This window comes from Mytilus galloprovincialis, chromosome 1 (assembly GCF_965363235.1).
Source record: "Mytilus galloprovincialis chromosome 1, xbMytGall1.hap1.1, whole genome shotgun sequence".
Taxonomy (NCBI): Eukaryota; Metazoa; Mollusca; class Bivalvia; order Mytilida; family Mytilidae; genus Mytilus; species Mytilus galloprovincialis.
The window spans coordinates 119,127,627-119,140,723 of NC_134838.1; the positions used below are offsets into that span (position 1 = coordinate 119,127,627).

At 34.3% G+C, this 13,097-nt stretch overlaps 1 protein-coding gene across 2 annotated transcripts in view; it reads right to left on the reverse strand.

The window, feature by feature from the left end:
• The window catches only part of LOC143054646 (neuroligin-4, X-linked-like), a 43,790-nt gene extending 32,957 nt beyond the window's left edge, over positions 1 to 10,833 (reverse strand). The window contains exons 1-5 of one of the 2 annotated variants that reach the window (XM_076227674.1): positions 10,442 to 10,833; positions 9,843 to 10,001; positions 3,255 to 3,399; positions 1,640 to 1,825; positions 672 to 880 (exon numbers count right to left, since the gene is read on the reverse strand). In XM_076227674.1, coding sequence (XP_076083789.1) covers positions 672 to 880; positions 1,640 to 1,825; positions 3,255 to 3,399; positions 9,843 to 10,001; positions 10,442 to 10,696 — 954 coding nt within the window. In that variant the 5' untranslated portion in view covers positions 10,697 to 10,833. The remainder of the gene's footprint in view (positions 1 to 671; positions 881 to 1,639; positions 1,826 to 3,254; positions 3,400 to 9,842; positions 10,002 to 10,441) is intronic. The other variant, XM_076227664.1, reaches the window with a different exon arrangement.
• Positions 10,834 to 13,097: the final 2,264 nt, after the last annotated feature.

Genomic DNA, 13,097 nt, shown 5'->3' on the forward strand with positions numbered 1-13,097 from the left:
CGTACAGTAATTTATTTTGGGATCCTCAAGGAAAACATATTTTTTTATGGGAAATATGAATATTCTACTTAAATACGAAAAGAATATTGAAACAGTATATATTTAACTGTAAACTGATGCAAATATTTGCAATAAAAGATTATTTGCTTTGTACTACGAGAGCAAAATTGTCCATCGATTTCACTTTTTTCTACCAAGTTGATGTGATGCACACGTATATTTTATATTCTAATGCATGTTTTTGTTACAGTTACTCATATTTATGATGCTATATATACCTTGAAGATGTTCAAAGCACTTTGTAGATATAGGAGTAAACAAATGATGAGAAAAGTTACCGTAGGCAAAACCGTCCTGTTAGCCAGTTGGAAACCATCGCTTCGAAAATCGCGACTTCCGGATAGCGTACAGAATAGTATCTACACTGTGCAAATGTCTTCGGACGACGACGACGACGCCAACGTGATACCAATATACGACCAAAAAAAATTTATTTTTTGCGGTCGTATAAAAATGTAGGTAATGAAATGAAAAAAAAAAATCTTCATAATGAGACGGAAAATGGAAATCAACAAAACAAATGGAAACGGAGATGAATGAAAGGCAAAGAGAAGTGGAAGAGAATTACAATGAACATTTTAATAAATCTTCTTCGTAGTGTTAAATTTTACCTGTCCATAAACGATCGAAGAGAAGAAATCATCGATGGTTGAACCAGCGACAAGATTCCTGATATGACCTTCAACTTCTTTATTTGTAGGACTGGTATCTTGTTTACAGGATGTTGGAATGTTACTCCGTCTACTGGTTTTCACACAAGAAGACATCATCCAATGGGCTAGTGGTGAACCACTGTGAATTATTGCATATCTAAAAAGACCTGCCAAATATATAAAACATTTCATTTACTACATTCAAGTTAAGACGATATGCTATAATTTCCAGATAGTTCTCCATCGGAGACCATTTTGATAAATGCTTTTATTTATGAACTATCGCTTCGAATCATAACATATATAGCGATGAATATCGACATGTCAAATTTAAATTAAGTGAATGCACAAATCAAGCCTCTTTTTCTGTGATATGTTTACATATTTTGTAAAACATTTCCAAACTACTAGCTTTTATTGCATAAAATCTTCAATGAAATTTGTCGTATCGACCTCAGCTCATCCAGATAAAAACATCTACTAACATTCAGTTAAGTTAATTACAGAATATGTTAAGCATATTTTTCTTAAATTCAGGTTAGTTTAAACATACTTATTTTATAGTGGATTGGGAAACAAGTTTTGCAACTTATATTAATCCCTTTCCACTTTGCGGGTCCGAGTGCTGCCTTGTAGCGGCATTAGCCTACTCTTTTTCGAAATCTACATAGGTGTCTTTAATGTGCAAGAGATATGGCTCTCTCTCTTAACACGGGTCAGCCATTTATCGTCCCCTTCCGACGGACTATTACCCTTTCCTCAAGACCTTACTCGCAGATGGTGTCAAGAGAGAGCCGAAAATTGAGTTCCTGAAATTTTCATCCCAAACGGGAATCGAACCAGTTGACATCCTTTACAAATTGTAGATGTTTCAATTTTCTTATTTTAGATCAAAAGTGATTGCTACTGTCAGCCTTGCAGCTTACCATGAGTGAGATTCGACATAAGATGCAGACCTACATCTCCTGCTCCAGCACTGTGTCCATGTATTGTCACTTTAGACGGATCACCATCGAAGAACCCGATATTTTCTTTAACCCAACGCATTGCCTTCACTTGATCCATTAATCCATTGTTTCCCTTAATGCCTTGTTCGGGCTTTGCATAAAACCCTGTACAAATGAAGATTTTGAAGGGTTTTCAAAGTCTATAATATAAATGAAAACGAATGTTACAAAATTAATTTGAATCAATAATCATTGATAATGAGATACGTATTGTTTTTGTCTGTTTTTTAAATTAGTGAAAAATCTACTATAAACCATATAACTATCACTTTTGTTAACCCTTTATAGATTATGAGTGTAGACATCATATACTTATTATTACTTTTCCGTATCTATGTGATGTGTTTATGCTATACCCTTACTAACTATTATGTAAAACGTATCTTTTAAACTCGAATTAATAAAAAATAAACAGCTGCGCCATGAGCGCATGATACGCCCGACGTCTTATGTGGAAGTCTTATGCAATAATCATAAATAGTTTATGAGAAAGTTTTAAGCAATAACCATATATTGTTTTAGAGACACGGCGGGACATGTGAAACCCCCCACCCTGTTTTTTTTTTACAAAAACTAAATATTACCAAAATAAAATTTTGAATCAAAACCAAAAAGTATACAGATCTTTAGATTAATATATCAAAGAAGTGTGTAAAGTTTTAAGCAATAATTATAACTTATTTTTGAAAAACGGCGCGACATGTAAAAAACCCTCCCCTGTTTTACAAAATACTCAATAACTCAAAAATAAAATTTTGAATAATCACCAAAAAGTATACAGATCTTTAGATTAATAGAACAAAGAAGTGTGTAAAGTTTTAAGCAATAATCATCAATCGTTTTTGAGATACAGCACAACATGTAAAAAAAACCCTCCCCCTTTTTTACAAAATACTAATAACTCAAAAATGAAATTTTGAATCATCACCAAAAAGTATACAGATATTGAAATTAATATAACAAAGACATGTGTAAAGTTTTAAGCAATAATCATAAATAGTTTTTGAGATATGGCGCGACATGTAAAAAAACCCTCCCCCTTTTTTACAAAATACTCAATAACTCAAAAATGAAATTTTGAATCATCACCAAAAAGTATACAGATATTGAGATTATTATAACTAAGAAGTGTTTAAAGTTTTAAGTCATAATCAAGAATCGTTTTTGAGATACAGTGCGACATGTGAAGAAAACACACCCCTGTTTTAGTTATAAAGTGCCGTAACTCAAAAAGTTTAAATCTTATTTTCACCAAAAAGTATACAGATCATTTGACCATCATAAGAAACAACTATATTAAGTTTCATGAAATTTGGATAAGTCGTTCTCAAGTTACGGTGCGACATGTTTACGCCGGACAGACGGACAGACGGACGGACAGACAGACAGACGGACGGACGGACGGACACCGGACATTTGTATACCATAATACGTCCCGTCAAAATTTTGACGGACGTATAAAAATGTTATTGTAACCGCATCTTGAAGAAAAGAAACGGCATTAATTCTTATCCTATTTTAAGAGATTATGCACCTAAGACGCCAACCCTGTAATTGATTGTGATAACTATCATCTGTCCATGTGCTGCTAATATGTCACCATCAAACATGGCACCCATGCCGTCAGCATTATCTCCTCCGTGAATAAAGAAATGGACCGGTAGATCAGGTTTCTCAACCTGAAATAACACAATTGTTTCATTCCATGCATTTCATTGTTGTAAAGGCGTCTACCTAAAAAATGCTGAAACAAAGAAACGCAGTTTATTTTTCTCGTGTAGCATTTTGGCATATCATGTTTTATTGGTTGAAAAGTATCAGTAAAAGCCAATTTTTTTACATACGTAAAATTTGTCGGGTTTTTTGTTTTTGTTATTCGTTTCTTTCAGGTCGTCCTTTTTTATCAGTTTCATTTTTTTCTGTAAAATAGATCACCGTGAACTTGTGGTCCAATCGACTTTAAACTAAGTACACATGTTGAGCAGTCTTTAGTTTTGGTCTAATCGACTTTAAACTTAGTACACATGTTGAGCAGTCTTTAGTTTTGGTCCAATCGACTTTAAACTTAGTACACATGTTGAGCAGTCTTTAGTTTTGGTCTAATCGACTTTAAACTTAGTACACATGTTGAGCAGTCTTTAGTTTTGGTCTAATCGACTTTAAACTTAGTACACATGTTGAGCAGTCTTTAGTTTTGGTCTAATCGACTTTAAACTTAGTACACATGTTGAGCAGTCTTTAGTTTTGGTCTAATCGACTTTAAACTTAGTACACATGTTGAGCAGTCTTTAGTTTTGGTCTAATCGACTTCAAACTTAGTACACATGTTTAAACTTAGTACACATGTTGCGCAGACTTTAGTTTTCTATGTAGTGTTTTGTGTACAATTTTTATTGTTAGCCATGGCATTATCAGTTTATTTTCGATTTATGAGTTTAAATGTCCCTTTCAGCCCAAAAATTTTCATCAAAATGATGTTGAATAAAAAGTGAACTTATCCACTGCACCATTTAGAAAACAGCATATATTCAAGATAAACTGTCATATCAATTATATTATGTTAGTTCACAGATACCACATGGCTTCTTTCTCAATCTCAATTTTCCCTTACATATAAATTTACTGTTTACAAATTTTTGAATTTTTTGATATACTAAGGCTTTTCTACCTCAGGCATAGATCACATTAGCTGTATTTGGCAAAACTTTTAGGAATTTTGGTTCTCAATGCTCTTCAACTTCGTACTTTATTTGGCCTTTTTAACTTTTTTGGATTCGAGCGTCACTGATGAGTCTTTTGTAGACGAAACGCGCGTCTAGCGTATATACTAAATTTAGTCCTGGTATCTATTATGAGTTTATTGAAACAGCTTTTAAATTATCTTAATTGTCCATTAACCAGAAAACCCTAGTTTTCCCCCCTTTTTGGTCCTAATTCCTAAATGGTTTGAGCCATAACCCACAAAGTCAATCTTAACCACCCCTTTATGGTATGAAAACTAAATTTTTTAACTTGTGGTATAATTTCAGAGATATTCATACACTTAAACACAAATTATTGTCTGGAAACTAAAAATGCTTATTCGGGCCCCTTCTTTGGCCCCTAATTCCTAAACTGTTTGGACCATAACCCCCAAAATCAATAACCACTTTCCTTTAGTGGTAATGATTAATCTGGTAAAAATTAATAGAGATATATTCACTTAAACTTAAGTTATTGTCCGGAAACTAAATGCGTCTTCGGACAACAACGACGACGACGCAGACGACGACGACACAGAAGTTTTAATTTAACAATTTTGTGTTTGACACATCTGTTTGTTAAGTAAAATTATCGGTCACCTTATCAGTATGAAATGACAGATTTATAGCCCTTCTTTACCCTTTTATAATTGACTGAAGATATGAAATTTTCACTTTCTTGTGCATGGCAGGCGCGTAGCTACGTTTACGTCAAAACGGCCGTGCGTACACTTTGATAAAAAAAAAATAGTATAATCTGTATAAAATGAATAGATCTGATTAAAAACACATCGGCCTTGTAATTTTTTCTTCATCGGCTTGTTATAGCGAATATAAATGACGAAATTTACTTTTTAACCAAATGGTATCATAATATATATTTGTCCTGTTAAATAATTAGATAATTATGTGGTTTGCACTTTTGTCGAATTTGTGATATAGCAATCCTCTATTTTGTTGGAGGCGTCGATATTTAGTTCAGTATATTGGTATGTTGAAATTTACGGAAGTTTGACGAGGTATAAAAAAGAAGATGTGGTATGATTGCCAATGAGACAACTATCCACAAAAGACCAAAATGACACAGACATTAAAACAACTATATGTCACCGTACGGCCTTCAACAATGAGCAAAGCCCATACCGCATAGTGAGCTATAAAAGGCCCCGATAAGATAATGTAAAACAATTCAAACGAGAAAACTAACGGCCTTATTTATGTAAAATAAAATGAACGAAAAACAAATATGTAACACATAAACAAACGACAACCACTGAATTACAGGCTCCTGACTTGGGACAGGCACACACATAAATGATGTGGCGGGGTTAAACATGTTAGCGGGATCCCAACCCTCCCCTAACCTGGGACAGTGGTATAATAGTACAACATAAGAACGAACTATTAAAGTCAGTTGAAAAAGGCTTACTCATCAGATGGACAAAAATATAAAAGGTTTGTTTGTGATAAAAAAAAAAAAAAATATCCAAAGCATAATGATGATTTTTTGTACAAATATATCATGCTTACAAGGGGTAATTACCCAACATACCGGTTCAAATGTTAGCAATTTTCAGATCCGTAAGGCGAGAGAATCCCCACCCCCCCCCCCCCCCCCCACCCCCCCACCCCCCCCTCAACCGGTATTTTTCGCAAATACTCCTTGTAAGCATGATTTATTCGTTAAATTCCACCGAACTCTCTTTTTTCCCATCTGCCGTCAGATTTGTTAGCAAATAGAGAAGTCACAAATGGAATCCCTTATGGTGTAATACACAAAATCTGGTACGTCACGTTGTGTTATTCGAAAATAGGTTGAAATAAATATCTCTTGAATTTGACAGTTGTAGGTAATTAGTCCTACATGTTATTGCAGTAAAACATCTCTGTGTCATAAACACATGTCTTGAGTATTTCAAAGCACCATTATCTTTTTATGTGAGATTTCTATAGAATATTTTGTAAACTTGAGATTACATGGTTACTAAACCTTGTACACAGATTAAATAAGGGGGAGACATTTGATTGGTTAACTTCCAGTGATGGTTATTTTCTTATACGCAAAGAAATGTTATGTGAGTTTTTTTCTATAGTACTGGACAGGATAAAACTTTACTCATACCAAGTATTCCTTTATTTGAAACAAAGATAAATTCTACACATTTTTTTGAAAAGTGCAAATTTAACAAAGACTAATAGGGGAAATCAATGGTGGTATTACACCTTATGACAAATAAACCGACAGAGAAAAGAAAACATCTGTAAACAAAATGTAAAAAATACCATTTCTCTCATCCAGTGAAAATACAACATTATTATATAAGGTGGAATTATATGTTAAATTTTCACGTATTTTATGGATGAAAGGATTTCTTTTTGTAATTTAAAACAAGTAGTTTCAGTCTGGGGTTTAAGTTTGTTAAACGTCGTTTACTTTGTCAAACCTACATTGAATTTTATGTTTTAAGCTATTTATGGTTTTATGTCTGAAGCAAAATTTGAAAGGATTTTTTTTCGTTCCTTTTTCAGTATCATACTGACAAACGGTCTTTTCTTTACGCAATTAACAGACCGTCTGGGAAATATTTTTTTTTACATGATAATTTTATAAACCTTTATGCCCGCGTCACACTGTCCCGATTTTTACGCCGATGGCAACACGATTATGGAAATTTTCAAAATCGGGACTGATCGTATCCAGATCGGGCTTTTCGTAGTGCCATTTTTAACCATCGTAGAACCATTGGCCACTTTTTCTGGCCTTCGGGGACAACTTCGGGAAGGGTTCTAAATTTTTTAACATGTTAAAAAATCCCCGAAGGTGCGTCCGATGTTGAGGGTTCGTATTGAGTTTGTAATACCATCCTCACCATCGTAATGTCACCGGGAATGCATCTTTGAACATCGTATTGCATTCGTGTTTCCATCGTTTCCATCGGGCAGTTTTGACAGTACGATGTCTACACGAATGAATCACGAAGCTACCCGAAGGTCTTACGATGGCAACACGACTTCGTGAAGACCTCGTAATCCCGTCGTGTTGCCATCGAATAAAAGTACGAAGGCGACAAGATGGAACTACGACGGCAATAAATCCAGCTAAATGTAAGTTAATGTTCGCGCTAAAATACATTTAAAGTGCCATGCGCGATATGCACTGGTCAGTCTAATACGACAGTTAAGAAAGACGTTTACAAAACATGGAGCTCATTTCATATGATTCTATGAGAACAAGAAAGGCGACAGCGTTGTTTCTATTAATTCAAATGGAACAAGAGCAGCTATTACAGGCTGAGGATTTACTTTTACAAGTAAAATATTATTTTTTGTCAATTTTTCATATCAAGTAACATAATGAAAATCATAAACGCGCCTCGTACACCAACACTGCAGGTACACGTATAGGGAAACCAACTTTTTCTTCATTATTCTGATTTTTTATGTATCGTCTGAGTTGTTGTCACACGAATGTTTACTCCATAACCATTTTATTTTCTATATGTCATATTTTGCCGCATTTGTTGCTTTCCCCACATCCTTCCTTTTGTCTATATTATTATGATATTCCCCTGGAAACAGCTCTTTTTGAATAAAAGGGATCAACGAACCCATTACCTTACCTTTAAGACAGATCAGTAAATCAATGCCGAGCGTGGACACTATATTTGTATATGACACATGCAGAAAATGGTAAATTGAATATGCATATTTGATACATAAACTATTTTTTAAGAGATCAACCAAAACATTCAGTAACTGGAAATACCTTTAATCTTGTCTTTAGAACCAGCTGGTAAAAAAATGAGCAACCAATTTCCTGTGTATTATGCTATTTCAAGGAGATTAAACCAGAACTTAAATGTACAATATAATATATATTCAATATTGATCAAACAATTTAAAACGCGTAATGCCTTCGGCATATAATTTAAATGCATCTTAAGCTGTACACGACGTCTTTTAGACATCGTACGGCCATCGCGCCATCATCGTAATCCATCGTGTAGCCTTCGTAATCCATCGTGTAGGCTTCGGCTGAGATATGAAGCTTACATACCCGTATTCGTTTAACCTTCGTATGTCCATCTTTTACTATCGTATATAATTTCGGCACCATCGTATAGACTTCGTTATTCATCGTACTTGCTTCGGTCACTTTTTGGTATTTTAACGAGATCGGGACCAACTTCGTACGAACTTACAATTTTCGCATTCGGGTGTCCATCGTATATAAAAATCGGGACAGTGTGACGCGGGCATTATAGATTGTCTTGAAATTTGGACTGACGTATAGACCGTAAAAAAACATAATGCCCCACGGGACATAAAAATACACCATTTATATTCTAAAGTATATTGCTATTGGCGAGTTTTTAATGACAGGAAAGGTTTCTCATTATCGATAACTCGTTAGCTTTTGGGGCTTCGCCACTTGGTGCTTTTATCTGGACCAACTAGGGGCCGTACGACCCCTTTCCAAGGTTCCGGCGTACACGTTATAATGACCTAGCTACGCCACTGCATGGATGTAGGACTGCTTTGGTATATTTAGCCCCTCGCATAATTTTATCCGGACTTCACTTTACAATGCATTACGATAGTGGTAGTAAGGCATGGTGCCTTGTGGTCTCGTGTATACATGTATGTTTGGTGTTGGTCTACATCATAGTGCTTTGACTATATGAAATGATTTTTGTACAACCGTTTCTCTAAGTAATGTAGAAAATCTCAATATGTAAATCGTAATGTCGTTATTTGACTTCAATTTTTGTGTGCTTGCTTGTCCTTACATGTTTTATTAGACTCAACAAAGTCAGAAAATATGAGCGTTTTCAATATGCTTGTCAGAATTATGCCATTTTTCCTTTAATTGCGTAAAAGAGGGTCATACGGGGTTTTCTCTCACAGAAATATCAAGAAGACATATTGTACAACTTCTATAGCTTTCATTTTAATTAACGTGTTGAAGTTAAGAGTTTTTGAAGGTTTTAATGTAGTTAAAACACGAAGGTTCAAATCAAAACAGATGTTCTGAAGTATATATTAAATTGATAAGTTCGTTACACCAATCATTCGACGATTTGTAACATCACTTCAAATGAATCAAAATATTAGTATCTAATCAACGGTAGATGCTGGTTTTCACAGACATAGCTTGATTTAATTGTCTAAACGTAGGCTATTAAGATTTTTATCAGTAAATTTTGAAAATACTGATATAATAAATGGTTCGCGTGTATACGTTTCAACATATATGTTTGAACTGTGTATTTAATTCATTAAAAGTTATAACTATTTTTTTCATTATAAACTGTAAACAACAATGAATAATAATAAATATTCATATTACTCTGAACCAGTGCATAGTATACTATTCTTACCTTAGGCACGTAAACGTTCATATACAAACAATCTTCACTCGTCATATTAAATGTTGGTTTGTGAACTTGAATGTATTTCAAATTATATGTTGGGCATGCTGGCGGAATTTTCTTCGTGTCTAAAATATTTGGCCACCACTTTGCAGGGTCTTCTGGTCTCTGTAAAACAAGATTAAGTAAAATGATTTTAAATTGGTTCATTTATTTTTATTTGTGTTACCATTTTGCAACAAAAATAGTACTTTAATTATGATTTAATGATTTAACATGTTTAACATTCTCCTTCCATTCTCCTTTTCCAAAGTTCTATTGTTGATACCCATCTTATGTCAGGTTGAGACTGTGTAATTTACATTTAAACAGACCTGCGTTAGATAAATCAAAACATTATAATTTTCGTCTCTTTTCAATGGTATTTCTAGTTCTTTTATAGCTCAGAAAAGTAAAGATAAAATCAAATAATGATTTTCATAAGGTTTTAAAAAGGCCGTTTGAAGTATAAACTTGTAATATTCTTCTCATTAATTTGTTTCAACTTCTAAACAATTGTTAATGACAAAACTTTTGTTCGTAAGACTGCAATACAACAGATATCTTACCTTGAAACGAAGTTTTCCTATCGGCGGAGCTGCATACGGAACACCTAAGTATTCCTCAACGTCAATTCCTGAAACTCGTGATGAAATAAAGCCTCGTACTTCTCCATACATTGTATGTCGGACATTAGAATTAATTAATGTGGAAAAAATCTGATTAACTAATGTAAATAAACAAAACAATTTCATCTTTGCAGTAAAACTGAAGTATGTGTGTGTTTTCATCGAGATATGTGTGCTACGTATAACCTTTATCATAATAGATTTCCCACGATATGGGAAAACAATTAACAGAAAACCTATTTGCCATTCATCTGTTATTTGCAATTGATTAAAGTGCAATTGTTTGTTGTCATTTTATTTAATGCGACCCTGAAAAGATTCATTTATTTGACGGAAAATACATATAACCTCGGAAAAGTGCCCTGTAATTGGATTCCATAAATATTCTTATTGTATATTCCAATAGATAAGAAGGGTTTTAAAGATGTAATAATGTCGAGTTTTTTTATAGTTTCCTTTGTCTCGCGCACCTTTCGTATGTATGGCCTTCGAACTTCTATTTTTCTGACTGCTTTTCTGACTGCTTTTTTTGCAAGACTATTTTTATTGCTTTCTTGTCTTTCTTATGTTTCTATTGTACAAATATTTTGTCATTTAAAGGTTCTTCCTAGCGTAACATGAAAATGTCATACACTGGTATTAATCATGCACATAAACATTTGTAATCATAGAGATAGTTTTCAGTGTTTTTTTTAGATTGACGATAATTTTTCTGCTGATCGTCTATTACAGTTTTCAAGATACTAGTAAAAATGCTAAAATTGGTAAAAATCCTTATTTTTATGCAAATAACTCCTATGAGAAATTGTATTATTGATTTTATAGTAATATAAGTATAATTTTACTATTCTAAAAACTTTTACCCATGCTAAAAAAATATATGAATATTATGGTTTTCATAAAATAAACCTTATTGTTGAGTCCTTAATAAAACCATGGCGCCATTTTGGTTGATGAACCGAAATATAGTTTAAATACTACAATACAGTTCAAATGTACCTTAAATCAACTAAATGGCTGCGAAGAAATGATATGTTTGAAAAAAAATTACGGACGACTGATGGTGGACTCATCTGTAACAGCGTTGTAGCAGCTAAATGGATATTTAAGAAAACTGACAAAAACGCTCACAAGGTGTGCGAGTGTTTATTTGGTCTTCTAGACAAATAAGCAATGAGAATTTTTAATTTTCTTGTTCTTCATTTTTTCTTGTTGTTAAATTTAGGGGATGACAAGTAATAATTAAGAATAAATTTCGAAAAGTCGCCTTTTTGTTGTATTCCGTTATTTTGTATTTTTTCAACTAAAAATGATCTTTTGATGGAAAAGGTTTAGCTTGCAAACTCTACCCGTTTTAATGACGCAACACACATATGTGGTTGTCTTACTTCAGTTAATTGTAATGGTTTGTGGCTGCATGAAACAATCGTTTAATCTCTCCATCATAAGATTTATCAATTGAATTTTGCCTTTGGTTTTCATATCATCGGTCGATGACTTATTCATATTACCAGTTAAAGTTAAATGATTCATCATATTGTTTATCAGTTCTGCACACGTAATTTATCTGCCCAATGCGTTTTCCATTTAACTATAGATATAAAAATAACGCGATGAGGTAAAATCGGTTTTGAGACAACTATCCACCAGAGTTTACATTAATGGATGCAGGCAATTAAAGGCAACCGTACGGCCTGCAAAATTGAGAAAAATAGTTCATACCGTACAGTCGGCTATAAAAGGCATCGACATGAAAGATATAAACATATTAATTAAAAACACTAACGACCTAACTTATAACAAAACAATTAACGAACAACAAATAAGACAGATATCAACCAACAACAACCCCTTAACTATAGGCTCCCGACTTGGGACAGACATATAACAACGACAACCCCTGAACTATAGACTCCCGACTTGGGACAGACATATAACAACGACAACCCCTGAACTATAGACTCCCGACTTGGGACAGACATAAAACAACAACCCCTGAACTATAGGCTCCCGACTTGGGACAGACATATAACAACGACAATCCCTGAACTATAGACTCCCGACTTGGGACAGACATAAAACAACGACAACCCCTGAACTATAGACTCCCGACTTGGGACAGACATATAACAACGACAACCCCTTAACTATAGGATCCCTACTTGGGACAGACATATAACAACGACAACCCCTGAACTATAGGCTCCCGACTTGGGACAGACATAAAACAACGACAACCCCTGAACTATAGGCTCCCGACTTGGGACAGACATATAACAACGACAACCCCTGAACTATAGACTCCCGACTTGAGACAGACATATAACAACGACAACCCCTGAACTATAGGCTCCCGACTTGGGACAGACATATAACAACAACAACCCCTGAACTATAGGCTCCCGGCTTGGGACAGACATATAACAACAACAACCCCTGAACTATAGGCTCCCGACTTGGGACAGACATATAACAACGACAACCCCTGAACTATAGGCTCCCGACTTGGGACAGACATATAACCACGACAACCCCTGAACTATAGGTTCCCGACTTGGGACAGACATATAACGACAACCCCTGAACTATAGGCTCT